Source organism: Fomitiporia mediterranea, assembly GCF_000271605.1.
Source record: "Fomitiporia mediterranea MF3/22 unplaced genomic scaffold FOMMEscaffold_5, whole genome shotgun sequence".
In the NCBI taxonomy this organism is placed as follows: Eukaryota; Fungi; Basidiomycota; class Agaricomycetes; order Hymenochaetales; family Hymenochaetaceae; genus Fomitiporia; species Fomitiporia mediterranea.
The window spans coordinates 559,115-579,144 of record NW_006760390.1 but is presented as its reverse complement, the minus strand read 5'-3'; the positions used below and the strand labels follow the sequence as shown (position 1 = coordinate 579,144).

Genomic DNA, 20,030 nt, shown 5'->3' with positions numbered 1-20,030 from the left:
GCAGATGGTTGATGGTATTCGAGAAGCACATCTACTGCTGCGGTCTTAAGCGCAGCAGATACACAAGAACCGGTTTCCTTGTTTCTTTCTGATCGGGCTTCAGGATGTGTCTTCATCTCAACAGCTTGGATCATGCAAACATTTGGCTTACTTTTGATAATATATTCTTTTACCTACACACTGAGGGACGTTTTGAGTGGCAGACATCTTGTTTCTTAATTATCTCACGAGTACTGCCTGTGTAGTTTTATTGATAGTGAAAACGGATGTAATTACGCAAAATAAATTCAATATACACAACTTTACATTATAAATTACCTCCAAAGCCAAGCTACACCAAGAACCAGCGCAAAAGGCAAGACAATGCATCTCCAAAGGATCGGCTCCAAGCTGGACTTCAATCGTGAAGCTACTTGCCCCCGACGGAATAAAGTCAGGATAGTCGAAGGCAAGCGCACGATGAATAGCGAGACAAGGTTCAACGGAGCCGGGAAGTAGTAAGGGGAAGAATACAAGATGACCGAGCGGGAAAATCGATGCCTGAGCGATAAACCGACTTTTGCACCATAATTGTTCCAGGTTGAAGGAACACCTGGGTGATGGAAAGGAGTCGGTGAGAGGGAAGAAAATGATAATGTTATAAATATCGTGAGTGAAAAGAAGAATAGCGCGAGGAAGAACACGCAGTAGATGAAGATGTCAAAAGCCATGGGAGTGCTCGCCCCGAGGAATATATCATGGAAGGACACGGCCAAAAGGACGAGGAGTAAAATCAGGTAGGGTACGAAGAGAAGGAAGGTTGGCATGAATACGGAGACAAGCAGATTTTGGAGCATCAATGAAGGTACGAAAGTTGAAGAACAAGGATCTAGTAGTGAAAGAGACGGTGAACGCAGTAGAAGCAGTTGGACAACATGTAGCGCGAAGGCAATAAGCAATACGTTATGTGAGATTTCATGTCTCCCTGGCATCCCAGGAAGTGCCGACAAGAACGCCATTAAAGTCAGGACGAACGGTGTTGTGGAAGGCCAAGAGTCACCGAGGATACGAGAAATAGCGTAAATCGTAATGCAATAAAAATGGTAGTCAGGACCGTCAACGTATTTCGAATAGGTCGGAGCTGTGTTGAGGATGTACTTTGCAATTATTGCCAGGTAAGCCAGGAAAAACGCAAGATTGGCCAGATGAAGGACACTAGAGTTAAATAAGGAACGCATTCATAACACTGATCCAGAAACTAATGGCTCACCGAGGTGTAGCGAAACTTTCGATCCGCATCATGAGAGTATCTCTTGATGATGCGCGTGTACTGTGCACCTGCCGAGGTCTTCCTTTCTTCCAGACCCGCAGAAGACTGAGAGCTATCCGATCGTCAAGTTGAATGGAATGCGGAAGGCCGTCTTTGTTTGTCAAGATAGTCTTAATCACTAGAAACTTTGTGTCAGTCCTTGCACGGCACAATTGAGAAGCTGAGATACCGAAGCTCAACTTACATGATGTGTACCATCCCGTTCCATTCCTCCCATTCTCCAAAGGAAACTCTGTCCACAGAGCTTCATCGAACGCGGCTTGGGACCACGCAACTCTCTGGAGCTCAGACCAACATCGAAGGGCCAACTCTGTTGCATCCTGTTCGACGGATCGGGAATCGACCCAGTCTGCCTTGTCCAACTGGAAATAAGACCCTGATAGGTATCTCAGGCACAATAGAAGCTTGAGAGTAAGCCCTATACTCGGAGACGTGGTATAGGCATCGACCTTCTGTTCAATTATCGTGTGGACAGCAGGGTAGGCAGCGTCGGCGTAAATACTCCTTTCTAGCTCGAGGATGTACGGTAGTGAATCAGAAGCACTGCCAGAATGCTCTATGAGCGGAGTCCTTTCCGTAGGTTGGGTCACATCCATGATTACTAGAGGTAGGATATAGGAGAGATACAAAGGTCGCACTTGGACAGAACGAACATGGGCTGCAGTTCAGGCGAAATGATACGCAGTTCAATGCTGTGCTGCGCGCTCCTCGACGCGTAACTTATGTAAGTAAGTCCTCTCCTTTCATTCATACGATGACCATTACTCCAACAGTAAAATCCCGGAACCAAACTTGAGATACTTATGTACGCAAATGCGTTGACGTATCATAAATGCCCCGTATGCTATGCCTTCTGGACTAAGTGCACTTCGGAATCTCCCTTCAACTCAGAAGAACCCCAGCTTCTCCAGATACCCCAAGCTGCTGTTGCCTCTTCTTGTTCTTCCGCCCTGTGCAGCAACATCGCTCCCCTCGAGCCCCGAATGCGATATATCCGATGATCGTAGTGAATGCCAGTATAAGCACGGCGATGACGGCAATGCCCACAACTACTTGGGGATTCACGTTGCTATGCGGATCGGTATTTCCTCCTGAGTGAGTAATGGCCGCCGAAGATGTCGATGACGCAGAACTGGCTGCAAGGGAGTGTGAAAGTGACGAGGCTTGTACGGGTGTGAGGTCGTGGACATTGGGATTGGTGTTGCAACCGACGGAGTCAGCAGGGCAGCCTGACGATCCGGCATCCTCTGTGCGACGTTGTTTCTTTGCTCGAGAAATTTGCATGATGCTTTGCGAGGCCCGGGCTGTTCTGGATAAATGACTTGGTGGTGGTGTGTCCGAGCAATTGGAGGGGCCGAACGCTTTTATTAGCGGTGGAACATATTGAAGTGTCAGCTAGCATTCAGTCGGCTGACGCCTGTTATTTTGAAAGAGCCTTCATAGAAGTTACATTCATTGTGCAAACAATCGGTATTACATTACACTTTCATCAACTTCGCTAATTTTCCCATTGGATGCCCAGAGGTGGCTGCGAGCTATTTACACCAAATCCAGTTCGGCCCCGCCATGTTCTTCATCAACATCCGCTGGGGGCACCTTCGGGACGTGCTTGTCAGCATTTGAATTCAAACCAAGCCCAGATTTTCCGGCCAGTTGCACTGTTACTGGCTTGGATGGCATCGTCTTCAGCTGTATATGTCTGTCCGACCTCCGCTTCCTCGGGATTCTGAACCAGAAGCGAAGGTTCTCCTGAAGACAAGCGCGTTCAGTAAACGTAAGATCGCCTCGAAGTCATAAAAAGCACATACCTTCTGAGTGCCGAAAATGAAGAAGGCCGCGAGAGGCACTAGTAAAAGTATGAGTTGTGTTTATGACGCGTTAGTATGTCTTTGGCAAACGTACGAGTGGAAACGAAAAGATAGGCAAAAGTGGCCGTTGGCTTAAGTGTTATGACAATCGAAACACTGTCGCGAATCAGTTAGTGTTCATAGCCCTGAAAATGAGGACGAACGTACATGAACGTAATAACCGAATAGATTGTGAAAATCCCAACCCGTAGGACCAAATGATATGAATTCTGATTTGACGCCCTGAATTGCCGAGACGCTTTGAACAGTGTACGGAGTACAGAAGCTACAGTGGAGCATCGGTTTTTGGAGTGGAAGAGTAGTCCCGATCATCTCACCTTGAAAGCCTAGAATGAGAGCAAGGAGGACCAGCGTAAATGTACAAACAGTGTAGATACTTGATAAATACAGTCAGGAGGCCCTCAGAGAGAAAGGTCGTATGGACATACACTGCATTGGAGGTCAACGTGCAGTAGAATTGCCATTGAATCGACACAAGGTCAGGATGTTTGGCGCCAAACTGTACTTTCATTGAGTACTCAAATTAAGCCAAATAGGATTTGACCACGTACGACTGCCGACCCTATTGTGATAAGTGCGAACGAGGCCCAAGGCAATAACATTAACTGTACATTCTTGAGCGCAGGAGGCGCAGCCATAAGACAACAAATCAGTAAGTTACCAGTCTCAGAGCAAGTGATGGAAATCCATACAGTAAGAGTACTAGTCCTAGAGTCTTTTGTAAGGCTCATTCCCCTGAATTCTAGCCATAACTATGTCAAACGGAAAACAACCATCAATGCTAGTAAGGCGATACAAATTCCAGAGACTCGTTACCTGGAGGACTAAACCCAGCGTTGCTGCAGCGACCCTTCACATATATTCAGGATATAGTATCGTCATAAGACCGGACCCGGGCTCACCCTACCGTACTTCCATAAATCATTGAAGCCTGAGTTAAGCAAACACCGAATTCTGGTGACTCCTTACGCGCCTCGCCAGAGTATAAGCTTAAAAAAACGGTGAGACAAATTTAGACCAAAGACGTGCCCAACTCACAGTAATAAATTTGCAGTGGCATACACAATCCACGATGCCAAGAGATTGAGGAGTGTTGGATGACGATGAGCAACTGTTTTCAGGATGACCATGGTCGTAAGAGCCAATGGCAGACCAACGTGTCCTCCGATGATAAGAAAAGCGAAAAAGACATCCAAAATAGCATCTTTATGTGGTCCAAGGTCGATAGCGGGCTTCAACGAGAGAACCGAAGGATGAGTAGGAGACAAGGACAGACCCTTCATGTTTCGCCAGCAAAAAGTAGAAGTCAGCAGTCGAAGTGAAATCGAAGAAGTATGACGGTTGTTCAAGAAACCCAGTCTCTTTGCACAAAGAGACGCCAGACCAGATGGCGATGAAGGTCGAAAGCGAATGAAGGCCGGCCAGAGCCCACCACTCTCAGTCTTTCAAATTCTCGATGAAGGCGAGCACAACATCACCTCCTATCAATCATCATGATATCAAATTGCACTTGACGGTTGTCGCACTTCCATCCTTCTTTTGGTTGATCAACAGATTGTCCCTCTTCGAAACGGGATGGTAACACGGCGAAGACGTAGAAGGATCGGTCGAAAGGCGGTGCATTTCACCTCCCGCCAACCAAGTATTCACCAGATTCTCACGAGAAAAGAGTTCGGATTCCCCCTTTCCTTTTTCGAGCCTGCTTTCTTGGTTGTGGCTAGGATGCATGCGACGAGTATTGCAACCCGTAATGATATCATGATACCCATGATGTACCTTGTCCTTGCACTAGAATTCTCTTTCTTTAAGATACGGGCTTGACAATCTGGACGGTTCGTTATATGTTACCTGACTGCCAATCCTTAGCGGTATTAAAAGCGATGCCGCATTGCTCGATGGACCCGTCGTTCTTCATTTCGTTGGTATGGACAATATGTCCATGACCAATCAGTCAAAGAGGAGAGATACCTACCTTTTGATCTAGGACACGAATAATCCACGCATGCCGTAATGATCTCAATCAGAACTGCCCTCCTATTCTAATCTGCTTGTATTTTCTGGCGCACAAACAGTAGATGCAATCAAGCAAGCAGACATAGAAGCCGTATTGCACCCATCAGCATCGGCCGCTATTAGCCGAATGCAAAGGATAGGGCCGGAAGCCATGAATCATTTTAGCGCGCAACCTCGAACGTTCGAATATCTAGTTCATACTTATGAGGTTGTATGCCACCTTCGGTACTTATTAAAGAAACATTTGGATACAAAAGACAAGGCGTACTCACCTGCGACTCCTAAAGTTGAATTGGCTAGATCTGTCTGTCAGGTTCAGTCTTGCGGGTTTCAGCCAGTAACGCGCGTATCACAGCCTAAATTACAACCCGCCTTGCTGTAGTATGGAAATTTCGTGCGGATATTGTACCAGGTTCTCTTCTAAGAGTTTCGCATCTCGGCTCATTTGCAGACATCGAGTTGTAGCACTTGAAGTTAGACGAAATCAACATTTCTTGCAACAATCAGGCTCGACGAGGGGATTAGAAAACTGAATTGCGTGTATCAAGAAGAGACTCTGGCTCTGAGAAACTTTGAGCTGCAGGATTGAAGCCTATTTATAATGGATTTTTCTGAATGAGATATGTTGTATACAGAAGTCTGAAGGCAAGAAGCCAAGTCGGCGCAAGTCGGAGGGCTTCTTTTCGACGCGGTCACGCGAATGTCGACACGATCACGTGTGACTAATTAATAAATGTATATATAAAAGGACAGTACCCGAAGTCACGCTCCCACACTTTCTCCTCCTTTTCTCCCTGACGACGTGTCGCGCGATGCTGCTCGTCTCCTCTTTGTCTTCACTGAATTCTGTGATAAACACAGTTTGAGCTCAATGTTTGATTTTTCAAAGCGCAACAAGACCGGTCTGTCAAGCAATTACTCGCATTGAAAGTTCAAGAAATGAAGATATTGCACAACATACACGCGATGTGGCTCGTCTGCGACAAAATTCATCGATGGCATGACGGTCCAAGCGGACCACTTGTGAATCAAAGTTCTCAACTGCGTCTCACTTCTTTCAGATCAAGATATGGGCAAGAATATGGAGTTCGTAATGATGTCAAAATCAGAAGCATTTGTCAGTCGACCTCAAGGTGTGTAGGATATGTACTCGCTCCACCAATACTCTCTGGTATTGTTGTGTTCCGGCTGTTATATCGACGGTCGAGAGGTCGTTTCTCTTCATTAACGTACTTCTATCTTGAACGATCGTGAAGGAGTGATACGTCATCAAGTGAACCCGGCTGTTCTAAGCAAGAAATGCTCGTAATTTCCCTTCAAGACGTCAAGTTGACTTCAAATCCAAATCCTCAAACTGTTTTATGAAAATGAACGCAGAAGTTGCTATTGGTACATTCATGATCATGATGACACTGATGATACAGATACGATTGAGTAATTGGTTCCGGATGGAAAGCAAGATGCGCAAGATCAAGAATAACGATATAAAAGCAACCGTGAAACAACAAATGCAATCCGAAAAGTGACCTACCGACAGAGAAGAAGGCAAATCATTACATCGCGAGGGAAGGCAAGTCAAATGTTAGAGACGGGGGAGGAAAGTCGGGTGACGATTGCAATCCTTGCAAGATTAAGTCGAAAGATTCAGTGTAAGATGGGTATACAGGTAAATTCAAACCAAATAACTGATCTGATGGTCCCTTTGTGAAGTCAAAAGGCTTGTTCGAGGCGAACAACAACGGCTGAAGCTTGTCAGGAACGGTATGCGGCGAGGAGAGGTTCAACGAAGACTTGCATGCCTGGTTATCCGAGTCGTCCAATGATAAACAATGCCCGTCATCGGACAGAGTGGCAAAAGACGGTGTGGGGGACTGAGAACATGCTGATGCAGAAGAGCCTGCCGACGAGTATGTTAAGGATGGCAGCGAGTCAGTAGATGCTGCTGGAGATGTATGGGGATATGGTGGTTCTGATAATTGCTCAGCAGCAACCGCTTCAGGTATGATACAGTTTGTTTTGCATTGCAATGGCAATACAGCTACGTCACGCTGAGTAACCCCTTTTGCCTTTTTAACTCTGGACCTGGGCCGCAAAATACAAGCTGCTGGGTCACTAGCTGACAGTGAAGTGATTGCTTCCGATAGTGATACGTGCAGTGATAGACTCGAGTTCTTGTTAGTTGAACCTTTGGCTGCACGTGATGCAGGTAGTCGTCGACGTCTTGTCCTCTGTGTGTTCGGCTCTGTGGTGCTTTCATCAGCAGATGCTGGAGAAGCTGTTTCTGGTCCCTTGGAGTGTTTTGGAGTGTTGGAGCGACACTCAACACAAGGCACAAAACTCTTGATGAGAGACGACAATGGTGCACGTAATGGACGGACTACAAACGGCCATGCAACACTACAGGTGGTCTCCTTCGAAGGCCTATGCAAAGTAGCCCCACAATGAGCAGTCTGCTTCTGCAAACACTCTGCAGAATCGTCAAGGCTAAGGTTTGCAAACGCAAGACAGAGTGCAGATACGTCCACCCTGTTCAATTTCTGTAGATTCGGGCTCGAAGCTGGCTGACGGCGCCAACGTGGCACTTCAAAACTTGAAAAATCCCCAGCTCGACATGGGAAAGGATCCACTTCAAGTGCAAATTTGGGTGGGTAGGTTGATGGGTAAACATAGGGTGGGTTGTGTCCTACAAACGCAGCTGCTTTCGGCACACTTGCTGACAATAAACCTGGTGCAACCTGATTATCTAGGCTCAAAGCATTGTTCTTCTTTGTTCGTGAACGTCTGTTCTGAAACTAGAGGAGTAGCTCAGCATCCTTGACCAATGGAGGCTCATTCATTGCTTACCCAGACGTGAATCTGTTTGTATGACATGCCTGTCTTCTTTGCCAAAAGCTCCTTGTCCGCATGGGTAGGATACTGACATTTAGAAAAGCACAGTTCAAGTATTGGTAAACATTCCTATTGTCTTGTTAGTAAACCGATTACCAACTTAATAGGTAAGTCAACTTACGTTTTTGAAACCAACCTTTTTTTCTGTCTCCTTCTCGAAAGTGCACGATTTAGGTTGTTTTGCGATTGAACTGTGTATCGAAGCATTTGCCTTAACCACGTTATTGACCCACGACTTTATTTGTTCAAGGTAAAGATGATATAATCCCTTCTGAAAAGCCTCCTGATACTCGTGTAGTGGCCTAAGGCCAGACGGCTCGTCAAACATTATAAGACTTCGGCAGGTTTCATGATACTTTGTTTGACAAGAATCACGCAGTTTTGCCGTCGCTCTTGAAACTGCAGCAAGAAGGCGAGGATGGACAGGTTGCAGCTCCTCCGGAAACAGTTCCAACTCGGTAGGTAGGTGTAGATCGGGGATGCTAGACAAGGCAGCAGGGTGCACAGAGTGTGCACATTGTGTGCTATGAGTAGATGCTTGAGTGTTCAGTTTAGCGCGGATTGTTTGTGCTGTCTGGAGCACGTCAGCCCACGGAGAAAGCATTGTGTAAGGGTGTGAAGTGTGTGGTGGCCGGTATCAGTGACGCCTTCGAGCAGCAAAATGAATTTGGTTTGTGGCTCTATTGTGTCCACGTGCCACTGATGGCAGTTGCGGTTCGCTGCAACGACTTCAAAGGTTCACCACCGCGTTCATCTTCATCTCATAGTGCATGCAACCGATAGAGATATCAGATTTCTTGCACCAGGCAAATAGCTCCTTGCTGTCTGCTGTATGCGATGGGGACGAATCATTAACGAGGTTCAGTGACGACTTGGTGTCTGTGGACTACTACCTTCACAGACAGAATGACCTTTTGCCAGAATTAGGCTTGCTGGCATCTCATACTAGTGAGCACATAATAGCATTGGCATCTAGCTTCTCAGAGCTTCGTGTTAGCGAGGAGTGCTTGGGAAAGAATTTGATGTTAGATGTCAATGGAATTCTGGACAATGCATTCCCACTCAGCATGCCGACGTCGTCACTGCCAACTCCAGGAAAGGACAACACCACAGCCCATGATGTCTACTCTGCTAGAGATTCCAGCCAAAGACCTGCCTGGGTATTGGTCAAAGATTTTACTGCTGCATGCAAGTGGTTGGCAAAGCATTTCTTTAACCCTTATCCTTCACCTTCTGTCAAGAAGGAGCTTGCCGGGCTCTCCGACATTTCTGCTAAATCAATGGACGATTGGTTTACAGTTGCCCGGCGAAAAATCGGATGGACTGCATTTTCGAAGCGCTACTTTCAAAGCAATCGTTCGCTAGCCTTGGACTGTGCACATCGTGTGTTCGTCGAGGGATCCAAGCACCACTCGTATTGCCAAGAGATCGTGCACGATTTGGAGAAAATCAAAGTCATGGCCGAACATTTTTATGTTACTGCAAATCGCAATACTCATGAGCCGAGCTATTTTGCAAAGGAACTGGATAACATCAGTACTCAAACGGTGGAGTTGGCCAGTAGGCCTGTTTATCGAAGACTTTCAACATCTTCGACGAGCAGCTCACAAGTATCCGTGTCACAACCCTCGTCAATTTACCCTTTGTCGCGCAAACGCTTGCGAAACAACAATGAGTCCAATGAGGCGTTCAACTCTGGAGGTTTATGCTTATCCAGACCATGCAAGCGAAGCAGGTACTATTCTTTATATTTCCCTCACGAACGAAGTTAACTTCTTCATGCAGGAGCATGAGCTCTCCATCAAGAGAGTCTTCATTGACGTCTTGTTCGTCAGAATCAAACGTGACACTCCACGAACTCATCACGCCTGTGTCCTCGCCTAATCACCCGAATTTGCCTCTGGAATTATTTGATGGTTGGATGGACAGTGTTTCTGCAGAGTCTACCTTCCTACCACACGACGTTGCCGATAAGCCGCCATCGGTTCTGTCACACAAGCGAGCCCTATCAGACTCAGAAGAGGAAGGGCCGACTAAGCGCATACGACTAGAGAAAAACAACGAACCGCCTTTTGCAAGCCATGGCCTACCTACTGTGTCTATTGTTAAATCTATGCCAATAGCGCCCACCAACCAGACTGGACTTTTACCACCGTGCCCAAGCCTTACACGTTGTCAGGCATCCGTGACCCTGTCATTGGCGGACAGTCACCCAGGCGACAAGACTGGAGCGGAGTTTGATGAAGACACTTTGAACCTATTCATCTCTGAGCTTGATTTCAGCATTCCTGAAGCGCCTATCTCGATTTGGGATGAAAGCCTGTCAAATAGCGTCCTTGAAACAAGCCTCTTTGATTTCTCCTCACTCGACCCAGGAAAACGATTGAGCTCAGGGCATTCATATGACCTCAGTATGTTCAATCAATCTTTGCCTGTTCTTTGGGATCGATTCGCTTATGGATTACCTTTAGATGAGCTATCTGCATCCATTCCTGTTACGAATGCACCTTTGACTGCATCCGAAGATGCACTTCTGGCAGCCTGCGCTCCACAGCAGAACGTACTTTCGCTCTCCAACGCATCCAGCGGGCTCATCAGCGATGCCCACAACCTCAGCATGGCGGCACAGAGTACAAGCTGCAATCCGATTTCGTTTTCTGCTCTGGACCTCGAGTTTTTGGAAAGCCTCGGAATTGCGCCGCAGCCGCAGCCGCAGGACGCGCCTTCATCCTCTGCTCACAATCAAGACGTGCCCACAACACTCGTCGATGTTCCCTCGTCTTCCCAACTGGCCGACCTCGCGATAAGCGGGCCAGAGCTCGCTAACAAGCTTGTTTCAGAGGCATACAGGCTTCCGCAAGAAGTCTTTGGATAAGTTCAGATGTTCTCAATTCATTTTAACTCATTTTCATATACAACTTATCAATTCACCCGCACATTTGGACTGACCGCATCACTGGACATATCTCTTCTCGCACATTTCATCGTTCTTCCCCTACATCCTTGGATGGATAGAATTATTCTTTTTTATTTTGCGCATTTCCTGTACTTTATTGTCTTTCTGTAATGTCGTATACGACATCGGTCTACTAACAGCTCAACGGATCAGAAACCGCATCGCAACAGCGCAAAACGCAAGGCACTCAAGACCCTCAAAAAGAAGATCCCTCAAGTTGCAAGCGCAGCAAGAATTCTCAAGATGCAAGGCCTCAAAAAAAATTCCACTGAAAGTGTTGCTACGTGGAATGCGCGTTGCAAGTGACAGGCCCATCAAGCGGTGTGCACCACTTTGATTGAATGGCAACGAGCACAAGACATTCGGATAATAAGGCGAGTGACTATTTGGGAATGCGTGGCTTGAAATGCCGCTGATACAGTGATGAGTCTGCTGTTAATGACGCCTCTGCTGGAAGATTTGGAAGTTTTCTATGAGAGGCGTCCCGGAAATGGCGTGTGTGCGTTTCCAGTATTTTTACGATGATGAGGCTTACTGCCGTTTGGGATGGTTTGATCATTCGGTGCGAGCTGGTTGCCGAAGACGTCGAACAATAGGCATTCTGAATGGCGCTTAGCCAAATTTGGATGGGGTGTAAAGCGATCCAAACAGAGCACCACACCTTGTTTCCTTCAATCCGAATCGTGAACGAGTTTCTCGGTTTGTGTTCAAACAGGGTAGTGTTTCCAACTGCGGTTGACCTAACATCCGTCCCGACCTTTATCCCGCTCGTCCCGCCACACTCCGAGCCATCCTTTCAGCACAATGTCAATGCACGATTTACTTCTCCAGCTTTCCCAAATTTCATCCGCACTCTATGAACAGGCATCCCCTCTAGATGATTCTACTTCCAGGCTTGGGTTGGATATACCCGACTTCTTGCTGCCCTTCCCGGGACTAACGCTCGATGTCCCGTCGCCGGGTTACCTTTCCACAGCGTTGATTGACGCAGGCGCGCCAGAGCCTCTTGCTCACGAATTATCCGAAATACATTCCAGATCGTCCAACGAGCTTGCCGAACGATACTTACAGGTTTATAGAACCTCCTGTGTTGATATTGCCACCAGGGCTGGCAAGGATGAAAACAGTAGAGCAAAGTTGTATCGCCATCTGCAGGAGACTAGCCATCGACACTTTCGTCAAAAAATCGAAGCTTGGGAAAAGGACACTATTCATGCTATTCGCAGCAGACCAAACAGTGACTCAAACAAGAAAACCGCTATACGACGGTCAGCCTTCAACTCTGTACGTTGCTGGTACATGTTGCACAACTAGAGGTTCTAATTAATCTGCGTTTTATGTCCAGGATGTTACCCGTGTGCTTGGTGCAGTTTTCAGGGAATCTCCATACCCTTCTCGTGCTGTGCGGAAGGAATTGGCATACAGATATGGAGTTACTGTTAAGCAAATTAAAACATGGGTGAGTTCTGTGTGATTTTCCCCTCATAATGGTGATTTATCGGAAACCTTTGAAGTTCCAAAACCGACGTTCTCGAGCCAAAAAAGGCGGATTTGACAATGCACCATATGGCTTCCTTCAAGACCAACGCATTCCCGAAGTGCAAAGCAGCAACATTCCAGACCTCTTCTTTCCTCTGCCAACCGCTCTTTCTGACGACTCACTGACATCCGATAAGAATCATCCAGTATCCGGCTCGTCGATTTCACGTTTCCCACCGAAAGCATCAGATACCACATTACCTTCATCCTCAGAGGCTGTCAGACGTTGCGGCACATCCACAGACAAGCACAACTGTTTGCCTTCATTGGAAGTATATCAGTCTAACAGAATCAACTCGTCCAGCACACTTTCAGACTGTGAAACAGTTGTAGACTCTGATTCGGAAGCGGAAGTTGAAGAAAATCACAAGGTGTGTAGCAGTATTGTGCATTCTCATCCTTAGACGTGTCCTTTCTGATAGTCAACCTTTCAGATATCGTTGTCTCGATCTTCCTCAGTCACTCTGGTTGACGAGTCAGTTAGCAGTCTAGCTTGGCAATCCCCAAGTTATGCATTCCCTACCAAATACCCTCCGAAAATCGTTGAGGATCCATTTCCTTGCAGAGCATATCACGACTTCTCGTTTCCCAAACCCGTCTGGCAGCGTATTCCTTGCTCTACATTCACCCCACACGCCCCAACTGATGTATCGGAATTATCGGGTCAACTATCGCAACTCACGCTAGACGTTTCTGGTACAAGCAATGCTCCACATGAAGATGCAGCAGACAGTGGGCATGCGTCCAAGGTCTCGAGTCGGTATATACAGCCAGGCAATCCGATTGCTACACATACGTATACTGCTCCACTACCATTCATGGTCCGCCCAGTTCGTCATCAATCTTATCAGGTAAACAACGTGGCAGAACTGGCTGCTGAATCCACCTGTGCCTTTCCTGACATGCACGAGCCAACCGTGGTTGGTTCTTGTATTACCAAACCAGATTCTCCTAAATGCTCACTGTTAAGTAACGTAACAGGGGAAACTGTTGACGAGACACTGGCAGAGCCACTTCGCAAGACTGCTGACAGGACGATTTCTTTATCTGCGCCAGGAATGTGGGGTAACCTGGGTCTGAATCCTCATGATGTGGAGTGTGTTTTTGGGTTGGCATGCTTGGATCCCTTGTTTCCTTGGAATTTTGAGGAATTATTGCCCCCCTTCTCAGATTCTGTTCCAAATCTTTGGATAACCACTGTGTAAAATTATTGGTATTAAATATTACAGTCTCCAACTTGGTAGAGTGCTTATTGTGAGAAAGATGCTAATATGGAGATCTGCGTGTGGAGGCCTGTGCTTTGTTACGTACTTTCCTACCTACCACTTACCACTCACTTCAACGGCGGCGTCCAACGTCATTCCCCGCTCAAACTGGCGGTATGCCATCCGAACGTGATCTGGACGGCCGTCTATTCGGACGCCTTCTCACAGTAGACGACCAGTTGGAGAACGTCTCCGAGGGTGATCCAAAAGCTATGAAAGCACTCGTGAATCGACTACAAGAAATCCAACACATGACAACTCGTGCAGTTGCAGAGAGCTCGCTGACTATGAAGACTGCCTCTCTGCTTCGGCGGGTAGTGTCTGCGGGCGCATCCTTTTCAAAGCTTATGTTGGAAGCCCGTCGGACAAAAGAAGAGGTTGAACAGAAGATGCATTCCCAGCTAGTGGATGTCATGGCACGGCTGTCCTTGAATGATCAAGTCGGAGCAAGAGCACACACGGGGCCAACCAAATGCATAAGCAAGCACAAGCGTACTGCTGTTGTTCCAACAACCCAATCTGCGACTAAGCGGCGCGTTCCTGTCGTCACAAGCCACGAATCAGACATCCCGACCTTACCAGCCCATGTTGCACGGTCATACAAATGGCTCCTCCAACATATTTACGATCCGTTTCCACCGATGGCGACACGAATACAAATGGCCAAGGAGACAGGTGTACCCGAGAAAACAATTAGCGACTGGTTCACTAATACACGCCGGAGAATAGGTTGGACTAGCATATCAAAGAAGCATTTTAATGGGTGTCGTGCACTAACAGTTGATTGTGCCCGGATTGTTCTGCTTGGCAAGGCTGCAAAGGACCCGGTGTGTGAGGAGCTATATGGTGCATTCCTTACAATGAAAGGCAAGGCAAATCGGCTTTTCGAAAAGTCTCTTGGTCCCAGTGACATTGCGGCGCGCTTGGAAGCTTTTATTACTAACCGCACTTCCATCACTGCAATGGAGAAGTCCCGGTCCAGTTGTGAAAAGTCGGATGGATTGCAGGATGTACTTGAGCCTCCTCGGTCGGACACAGAAATGAAGTCGCGAAAGCGTCGTGCCTCGGACGATCAAGAGGGTTCTGCCTCTGGATCACTTGACCAAAACAGCAGGCAAGCTAAACGCCTGAGGTGAGTGCAGCTGCTTTCTATCTCCAAACAGTGCCCCTAAATTTTGTTTTCTAACCAACAGGCGGACCTCTGATCCTCTTTCAGCGCCCAGACCAAACATACCCCAGAGGTCATGTCTTGACAGTGTCGAATGTTCCAAACATCAATCCTTGGCGAGACTTTCGGAATATCGGGCTGAATTTTCGCAGGGAGCGTCGGATCCCCTGCAATCTCGACCTCGCAAGCGACGCTTGTCAGTCGATGATGAAGTTCCTAGTGCAAAACGCCCTTGCAGGTTACCTGGCAGCAATGGTTTGTGTGCAAACCGTGTTCTTTGATCATTTTGAGACTGATTGTGTATATAGGTGCAAAAACACTAAAGCAGGATCCGCCTGCCTTCAATAGTGCAGCATTTACTGGATTGCATCCCAAAGACGGCAGTCCGTCGGATGTTTCGCTATTCTCGGATGTCCCACCACCAATCACTTCAGAAATGACAGACCCGGCTCAGTCTGGTACGTTATACATATTACTTATCAGCAACTGTGGCTGATTGTAATTTTTTGAAATATAGTCAATCTGTTTCCTACCGATGCAAGGATATCGACGTGCTGCTCCGAAGGAAACTTGGCGACCGTGGCACCTACAGCAAATGACTTATTCTATGACCCGACGTTTCTACCGGTGCCAGGTTTACTTCAGCCCACAGTACCTAGCATGGATATCCTATCTTTTTCCGAACTCTTTGCCTCTGGGGACTTCGCCTCGCTTCCTGCAATACCGAACTTTGCCTGTGACGGCTCGGATATTCTACCTCCATCACTTGACCCGATCCCTATCACTTCAGAGCTATTCATTACGTATCCTCCTGGATCAAACGAAGCGAAGGAGCAATGTTCACCAACACCAACGGCGGTGGATGATGTTCAGTCATTGTCGTCTCTGGACTTTGATTTTCCTCTTGAACTCCAACTCAATCCCATAACACCAGATCCGTGGACCGTACCAGCATGTGATAGCGCATTACATTTCAACGGTTTATTAGAAATGCCACGCATTAACAAGGATTCCTGGAATCCGTGGGAAGATCAAACAACGGCTGGCAGTCTCGGCTTGAACAAGGTAAGATAGTCACTCTCACATAACGTGCACACACTGATGAACTTGAATACTTCTTTACCTTGGAATATCTAGGCATGATCTGATACGTCTTCCAGCTTCTGTTTCTATTGATCTGTCTCTTTTCCTGGGTCGGAAGATACCCAACTACGCACACTGTACCAACAGACATTCGCATCATATCCTCATCATTGGATTCCTATTTTTATTATTTTATTTGCCATTCTTCGACATTACAAATTTTATTACAGTAAATGACCGATTCAATTCTAGGGAAAGCCGCGGCAATCAGTTGCAACCACAAGACATTTCCTCAAGTCCATCCTCAAGTGCAAGTATCTACAAATGCAAAGCAACGAAGAACTCAATGCCTCATCAAGATCTCGTCTTCAATGCGCCAACTTCCAACGGTCGCCATAGCGTTCGCATCGCCGCTCTCCAACTCAGGCGAATCCAAGATTTTACTAACAATCCTCCAAGGATCCTTCCCGCCACCAAACTTCAAGACCTCGTCCTTGAAACGCGCGCCTGCTTCCCGACTGAGAGGGTCCACCGTAAACACGTGTGTCCAAATGCGCGATGCAATAGCGCGATCAAAGAGATAAGAGTAGTACGTAGCGCCATATCCATATAAGTGACCGAATTGTGTCTGCCAAGCAGTGCCAGGGACAAACGGAATCAGACCCTTGGTTTCCTGCAACTTTGCGTAAATGCGCGTTGAATCGAAGTTCGACTCGGCTGCGAGAGGTGAATGGTATTCCTGATCAAGACAGGCGAGCAAGATTTGTGTGTAAGTGTCGATTGAGTGGCATGCGTCGATGTGATGATTCCCTGCGCGTGGGACAGAGTTTTGATTGGTGTGGTCAAAGAGACTGAGGATGGTTGGTGAGGTGAGGAAGTGTTCCATGAGGATTGAGGGTAGTTCGACGAAGTCCGTTGCACATCGCGTGCCGGAGACATTTTGATATTCAGTACGTCCAATCATTGCTGCAGAAAGACCTCAATATGCTGCGCATCCATCAACCAGTTTTAGTGAAGTACTCACAATGCATCGCATGACCCATCTCGTGAAAGAGTGTTTGCACATCGTGCCAATGCAGTGCCGAAGCTCCTCTCGTAGGCGAAGGAGGCATAAATTCGCAAAGTAGGACCACAACCGGTAACTGGTACTCCCCCTCAACACCTCGTAACTTGACGCGGTGTTCCTGGTCAAAGTCCAGCGACATCTGGATGGTGTCATCAGGGAGAACTGACAAAGGTTCGACCGTATCTGCTTCTGGATCATCATTATCCGTACGTCGTGAACATCTGACAGTGTAGTGTGCTGCACCGCTGGCCTTTCCCTTCCTTGCGAATAGGTCGGCATATATCCACCCGATTACACCAGCGTCTTTGTCAACCACTTCGAGTTTGCGCACATCTGGATGCCATAATTCTCCCGAGACCGCATCCAATGGTCGAAGGGTGACACCATAAAGATGCTTGAATAACCTCGAAAGTGCCATGAATACGGTACCGGGTGTCAACGGGGGGAGCGGAATGGATGGGGAAGGCGGCTCCGGAGGACAATAATAGTCTCGGTCCCATGCCTGGATGATAGGACGGTCCAGTAACCCTAGGTGATTCTGCTTCCTCTCGCTTAACGCAAGAAGCGCATTCCGGGCGTGGGGTCGTGTGTAGGATAACAGCGCATCGAGGAATGATTGTACATGCTCTGGAAAATCATATCAGCCACGGTAAGCGACATGCATGATTGCTGACATACCAGGTGACTTCGCCATTTTGTCGTTCAACGTTAGATGAGCATAACTCTCCTTCCCACACAAGCGTGCAAGTTGTGCCCGAGACTGTAGTAGCTGTTCGAGCGTTTCTACCTGTTCCTCCGTACCTGAGCTAGCTGCAATATATAACTTTCTTCGCGGTTCTTCCAAAGGAGCAGAACGCATGATCATTTGAGCTTGCAGAGACCCGGGGTAGACGGCTAGTGGACGGTTCGTCGTTCGAGCTTGCAGTTGTAGCCGAGCGCCCATTCCGAAATCCTTGAGACCAGTAAGTTCTACAGGCGTGATCAATGCCGGAGGGCGAGGTGAGGACGCGTCATTCAGGAACTGTCGACCCAGGGTGATAATATCCGACGAAAGCTTCACGAATTTCTTTCGTGCGTTTTCCGGCAAGTTGATAGCAGATTTCTCAAAGTCTCTCCAGAAGATTAAGGCTGTGTAATAAGCTTCTGGACTCAGAGACCTAACGATTTCGGGATTTAAGAACACGCGTTCCAATACCTGAGAGGGATGACCGAACAATCAGATTTGGGTCCGAGGAACTAGAATATGACCGCGTACTTTGTACAGACCAACATGAGTATTTAATACATTCATGAACTCACAAAGCATGTCGTATGCTTCGTTTGCCCTCTCCACCCATAACGGATCCGGGTGCGAGTTCCGCACGACCTCTGAAAGGTCGATAACACCACACAACAGGTCGCTCAGCTTGTCCAGGTTCTTGAGCGCAAGCAGGAGGTCTTGCTTAGTCCCCTTTACTTGCAAAATTCGCTCGGTAAGAATAGATGCGCGAATAAGTGCACCGTTAGCCAAATGCGTCAGCGAGTCGGGGTGTGTCAAGTCCTTGTGCGCAAACAGCCCTGAAGACGCGCTAGACTGGGAGACATGCCCATAGGGTCGATCAAAGAAAGGAATCAGGTCCGTCTCCTCCGACGTCGCTGGAATGGCAGTCGTCGCTGCTGGTCGCAAACGCAAAGCATTGTGGGGTGGTGCCCTAAGGTGGCCGCGAAATGTGAATAGTGCTTGGCGTGACCTCGAGAGTACCGACGTCGACGACTTGAAGCTTGCCAACATGAAGAGCCTGTCAGCATTTCGAGAGTGAGGGCCGCGCAGGGAAATTGTGGGGATCGACACCGTCACGTGCGCGCCCCATTCATCTGGACCACAAATCAGGTCTTGTTCTTTACGCGTTTATAATGTACAACTTGAGAAGCCTGCGAATGCCTGTTTTATTCATTGCTATGCAGCGTGATCGATACGATGCACACAGCCCTATCTGCTATTGCTCCAGACACTACGCCTTGAGTAAATTTACTCATGAGAAACCTCCATTACCATCCACGATTTAAATTTTCTGTATTTACGAATATAAGGAGTTATTGCAATCCTTGGAAGTAGAAGGGCTGAGCGACGAACAGATTCTCGCACAAATCGCCTGGTGACGAAGCTCTAAAGCTTAAGGCCTAAGTTCGCCTCGGCATATTCATCTGCCCGAATCTTTACATTTGAATTTTGTCTGGTTATGCGACTTACGTCATCACAGTCGCCTTACATAAGACAACCGTTGAACGCCGCGGAAGCAAATGTGCAAAATGAGAATATGTCAGGTACTTAGCGGTCAATAAACGAAATACCGATTTCGTTAAGTTCTGCCTTTCGTGCGTAAACCAATAAAAAACCTATCTGGAGGATACTGTAATCATACAACACAGCAATCAATACAGTACGGTTATCGGAGTCGACTGCATCACTAGCAAATATGACGTCAGCATTGCTGATCTGTATACAACGTCTGTATCCAGATCGACATGAATTGAGCGGTATATAATTGACATTTGGGCACTGGGCACGCTTAAAACAGTTTGGTACTGACATTACCTCGCCCTCCTCTATTTTCATAACCACCACAATGCCAAGCATCAACGATAGCAAGTGCGTCCTCGTCGTGGGAGCCACAGCAGGCATAGGACGTGCTTTGGCACTCGCCATTCACGCATTGCCAACGAAGCCTACGGTTATCGTTTCTGGTCGTTGTAAAGAACGGTTGGACGAGCTTGTTAAGCAAGGCGAAGGGTGTATTGAAGCTATCCAAGTCGACATATGTTAAGAAAGGGGAAGTGAGGTTATGTGAGAGGCTTAGAGGGATCACACAAAGAGGGGGGATAGTGGACTCAGCT

The 20,030-nt window shown here is 47.5% G+C and overlaps 6 protein-coding genes across 6 annotated transcripts; 2 read left to right on the top strand and 4 right to left on the bottom strand.

The window, feature by feature from the left end:
- Positions 1 to 673: 673 nt before the first annotated feature.
- Positions 674 to 1,905, bottom strand: FOMMEDRAFT_145863 (uncharacterized protein; the record flags this gene model as incomplete). Its single annotated transcript, XM_007265127.1, has 3 exons — positions 674 to 1,194; positions 1,250 to 1,427; positions 1,494 to 1,905. Coding segments are annotated over 3 exons (1,110 nt in total), but the record flags the coding sequence as incomplete, so codon positions are not given.
- Positions 1,906 to 2,740: 835 nt separating this feature from the next.
- On the bottom strand, positions 2,741 to 4,527 carry FOMMEDRAFT_139814 (uncharacterized protein). The gene is made up of 11 exons (XM_007265126.1): positions 4,216 to 4,527; positions 4,080 to 4,166; positions 3,994 to 4,027; positions 3,870 to 3,929; positions 3,729 to 3,791; positions 3,606 to 3,676; positions 3,495 to 3,553; positions 3,325 to 3,442; positions 3,212 to 3,273; positions 3,118 to 3,155; positions 2,741 to 3,058 (listed from the first exon to the last, which is right to left on the bottom strand). The coding sequence occupies exons 1-11, from the start codon at positions 4,458 to 4,460 to the stop codon at positions 2,849 to 2,851; spliced, it is 1,047 nt and encodes a 348-aa protein (XP_007265188.1). The 5' UTR covers positions 4,461 to 4,527; the 3' UTR covers positions 2,741 to 2,848.
- A 2,216-nt stretch (positions 4,528 to 6,743) lies between these two features.
- Positions 6,744 to 8,683, bottom strand: FOMMEDRAFT_166956 (uncharacterized protein; the record flags this gene model as incomplete). The annotated part of the gene is made up of 3 exons (XM_007265125.1): positions 6,744 to 7,982; positions 8,035 to 8,148; positions 8,201 to 8,683. The coding sequence occupies 3 exons, from the start codon at positions 8,681 to 8,683 to the stop codon at positions 6,744 to 6,746; spliced, it is 1,836 nt and encodes a 611-aa protein (XP_007265187.1).
- A 193-nt stretch (positions 8,684 to 8,876) lies between these two features.
- On the top strand, positions 8,877 to 11,116 carry FOMMEDRAFT_120732 (uncharacterized protein). The gene is made up of 3 exons (XM_007265124.1): positions 8,877 to 9,814; positions 9,865 to 10,490; positions 10,551 to 11,116. The coding sequence occupies exons 1-3, from the start codon at positions 9,102 to 9,104 to the stop codon at positions 10,952 to 10,954; spliced, it is 1,743 nt and encodes a 580-aa protein (XP_007265186.1). The 5' UTR covers positions 8,877 to 9,101; the 3' UTR covers positions 10,955 to 11,116.
- Positions 11,117 to 11,768: 652 nt separating this feature from the next.
- Positions 11,769 to 16,208, top strand: FOMMEDRAFT_166954 (uncharacterized protein). The gene is made up of 10 exons (XM_007265123.1): positions 11,769 to 12,319; positions 12,381 to 12,494; positions 12,550 to 12,945; positions 13,009 to 13,494; positions 13,556 to 13,665; positions 13,866 to 14,971; positions 15,033 to 15,262; positions 15,316 to 15,465; positions 15,525 to 16,072; positions 16,145 to 16,208. The coding sequence occupies exons 5-10, from the start codon at positions 13,633 to 13,635 to the stop codon at positions 16,148 to 16,150; spliced, it is 2,073 nt and encodes a 690-aa protein (XP_007265185.1). The 5' UTR covers positions 11,769 to 12,319; positions 12,381 to 12,494; positions 12,550 to 12,945; positions 13,009 to 13,494; positions 13,556 to 13,632; the 3' UTR covers positions 16,151 to 16,208.
- Positions 16,209 to 16,331: 123 nt separating this feature from the next.
- mip (mitochondrial intermediate peptidase) lies at positions 16,332 to 18,927 on the bottom strand (the record flags this gene model as incomplete). Its single annotated transcript, XM_007265122.1, has 4 exons — positions 16,332 to 17,056; positions 17,115 to 17,783; positions 17,835 to 18,351; positions 18,412 to 18,927. The coding sequence occupies 4 exons, from the start codon at positions 18,925 to 18,927 to the stop codon at positions 16,434 to 16,436; spliced, it is 2,325 nt and encodes a 774-aa protein (XP_007265184.1). The 3' UTR covers positions 16,332 to 16,433.
- Positions 18,928 to 20,030: the final 1,103 nt, after the last annotated feature.

Coding starts and splice junctions, on each gene's coding strand:
- FOMMEDRAFT_120732 (XM_007265124.1), top strand. CDS start 9,102: ATGTTAGATGTCAATGGAATTCTGGACAATGCATTCCCACTCAGCATG. Junction 9,815..9,864: donor AGACCATGCAAGCGAAGCAG/GTACTATTCTTT, acceptor TTCTTCATGCAG/GAGCATGAGCTCTCCATCAA. Junction 10,491..10,550: donor AGGGCATTCATATGACCTCA/GTATGTTCAATC, acceptor GATTACCTTTAG/ATGAGCTATCTGCATCCATT.
- FOMMEDRAFT_139814 (XM_007265126.1), bottom strand. CDS start 4,460: ATGAAGGGTCTGTCCTTGTCTCCTACTCATCCTTCGGTTCTCTCGTTG. Junction 3,677..3,728: donor TCACAATAGGGTCGGCAGTC/GTACGTGGTCAA, acceptor ATGAAAGTACAG/TTTGGCGCCAAACATCCTGA. Junction 3,274..3,324: donor TATTCGGTTATTACGTTCAT/GTACGTTCGTCC, acceptor GATTCGCGACAG/TGTTTCGATTGTCATAACAC.
- FOMMEDRAFT_166954 (XM_007265123.1), top strand. CDS start 13,633: ATGTGGGGTAACCTGGGTCTGAATCCTCATGAT. Junction 13,666..13,865: donor TGGGTCTGAATCCTCATGAT/GTGGAGTGTGTT, acceptor CTGCGTGTGGAG/GCCTGTGCTTTGTTACGTAC. Junction 15,263..15,315: donor CAGGTTACCTGGCAGCAATG/GTTTGTGTGCAA, acceptor TTGTGTATATAG/GTGCAAAAACACTAAAGCAG.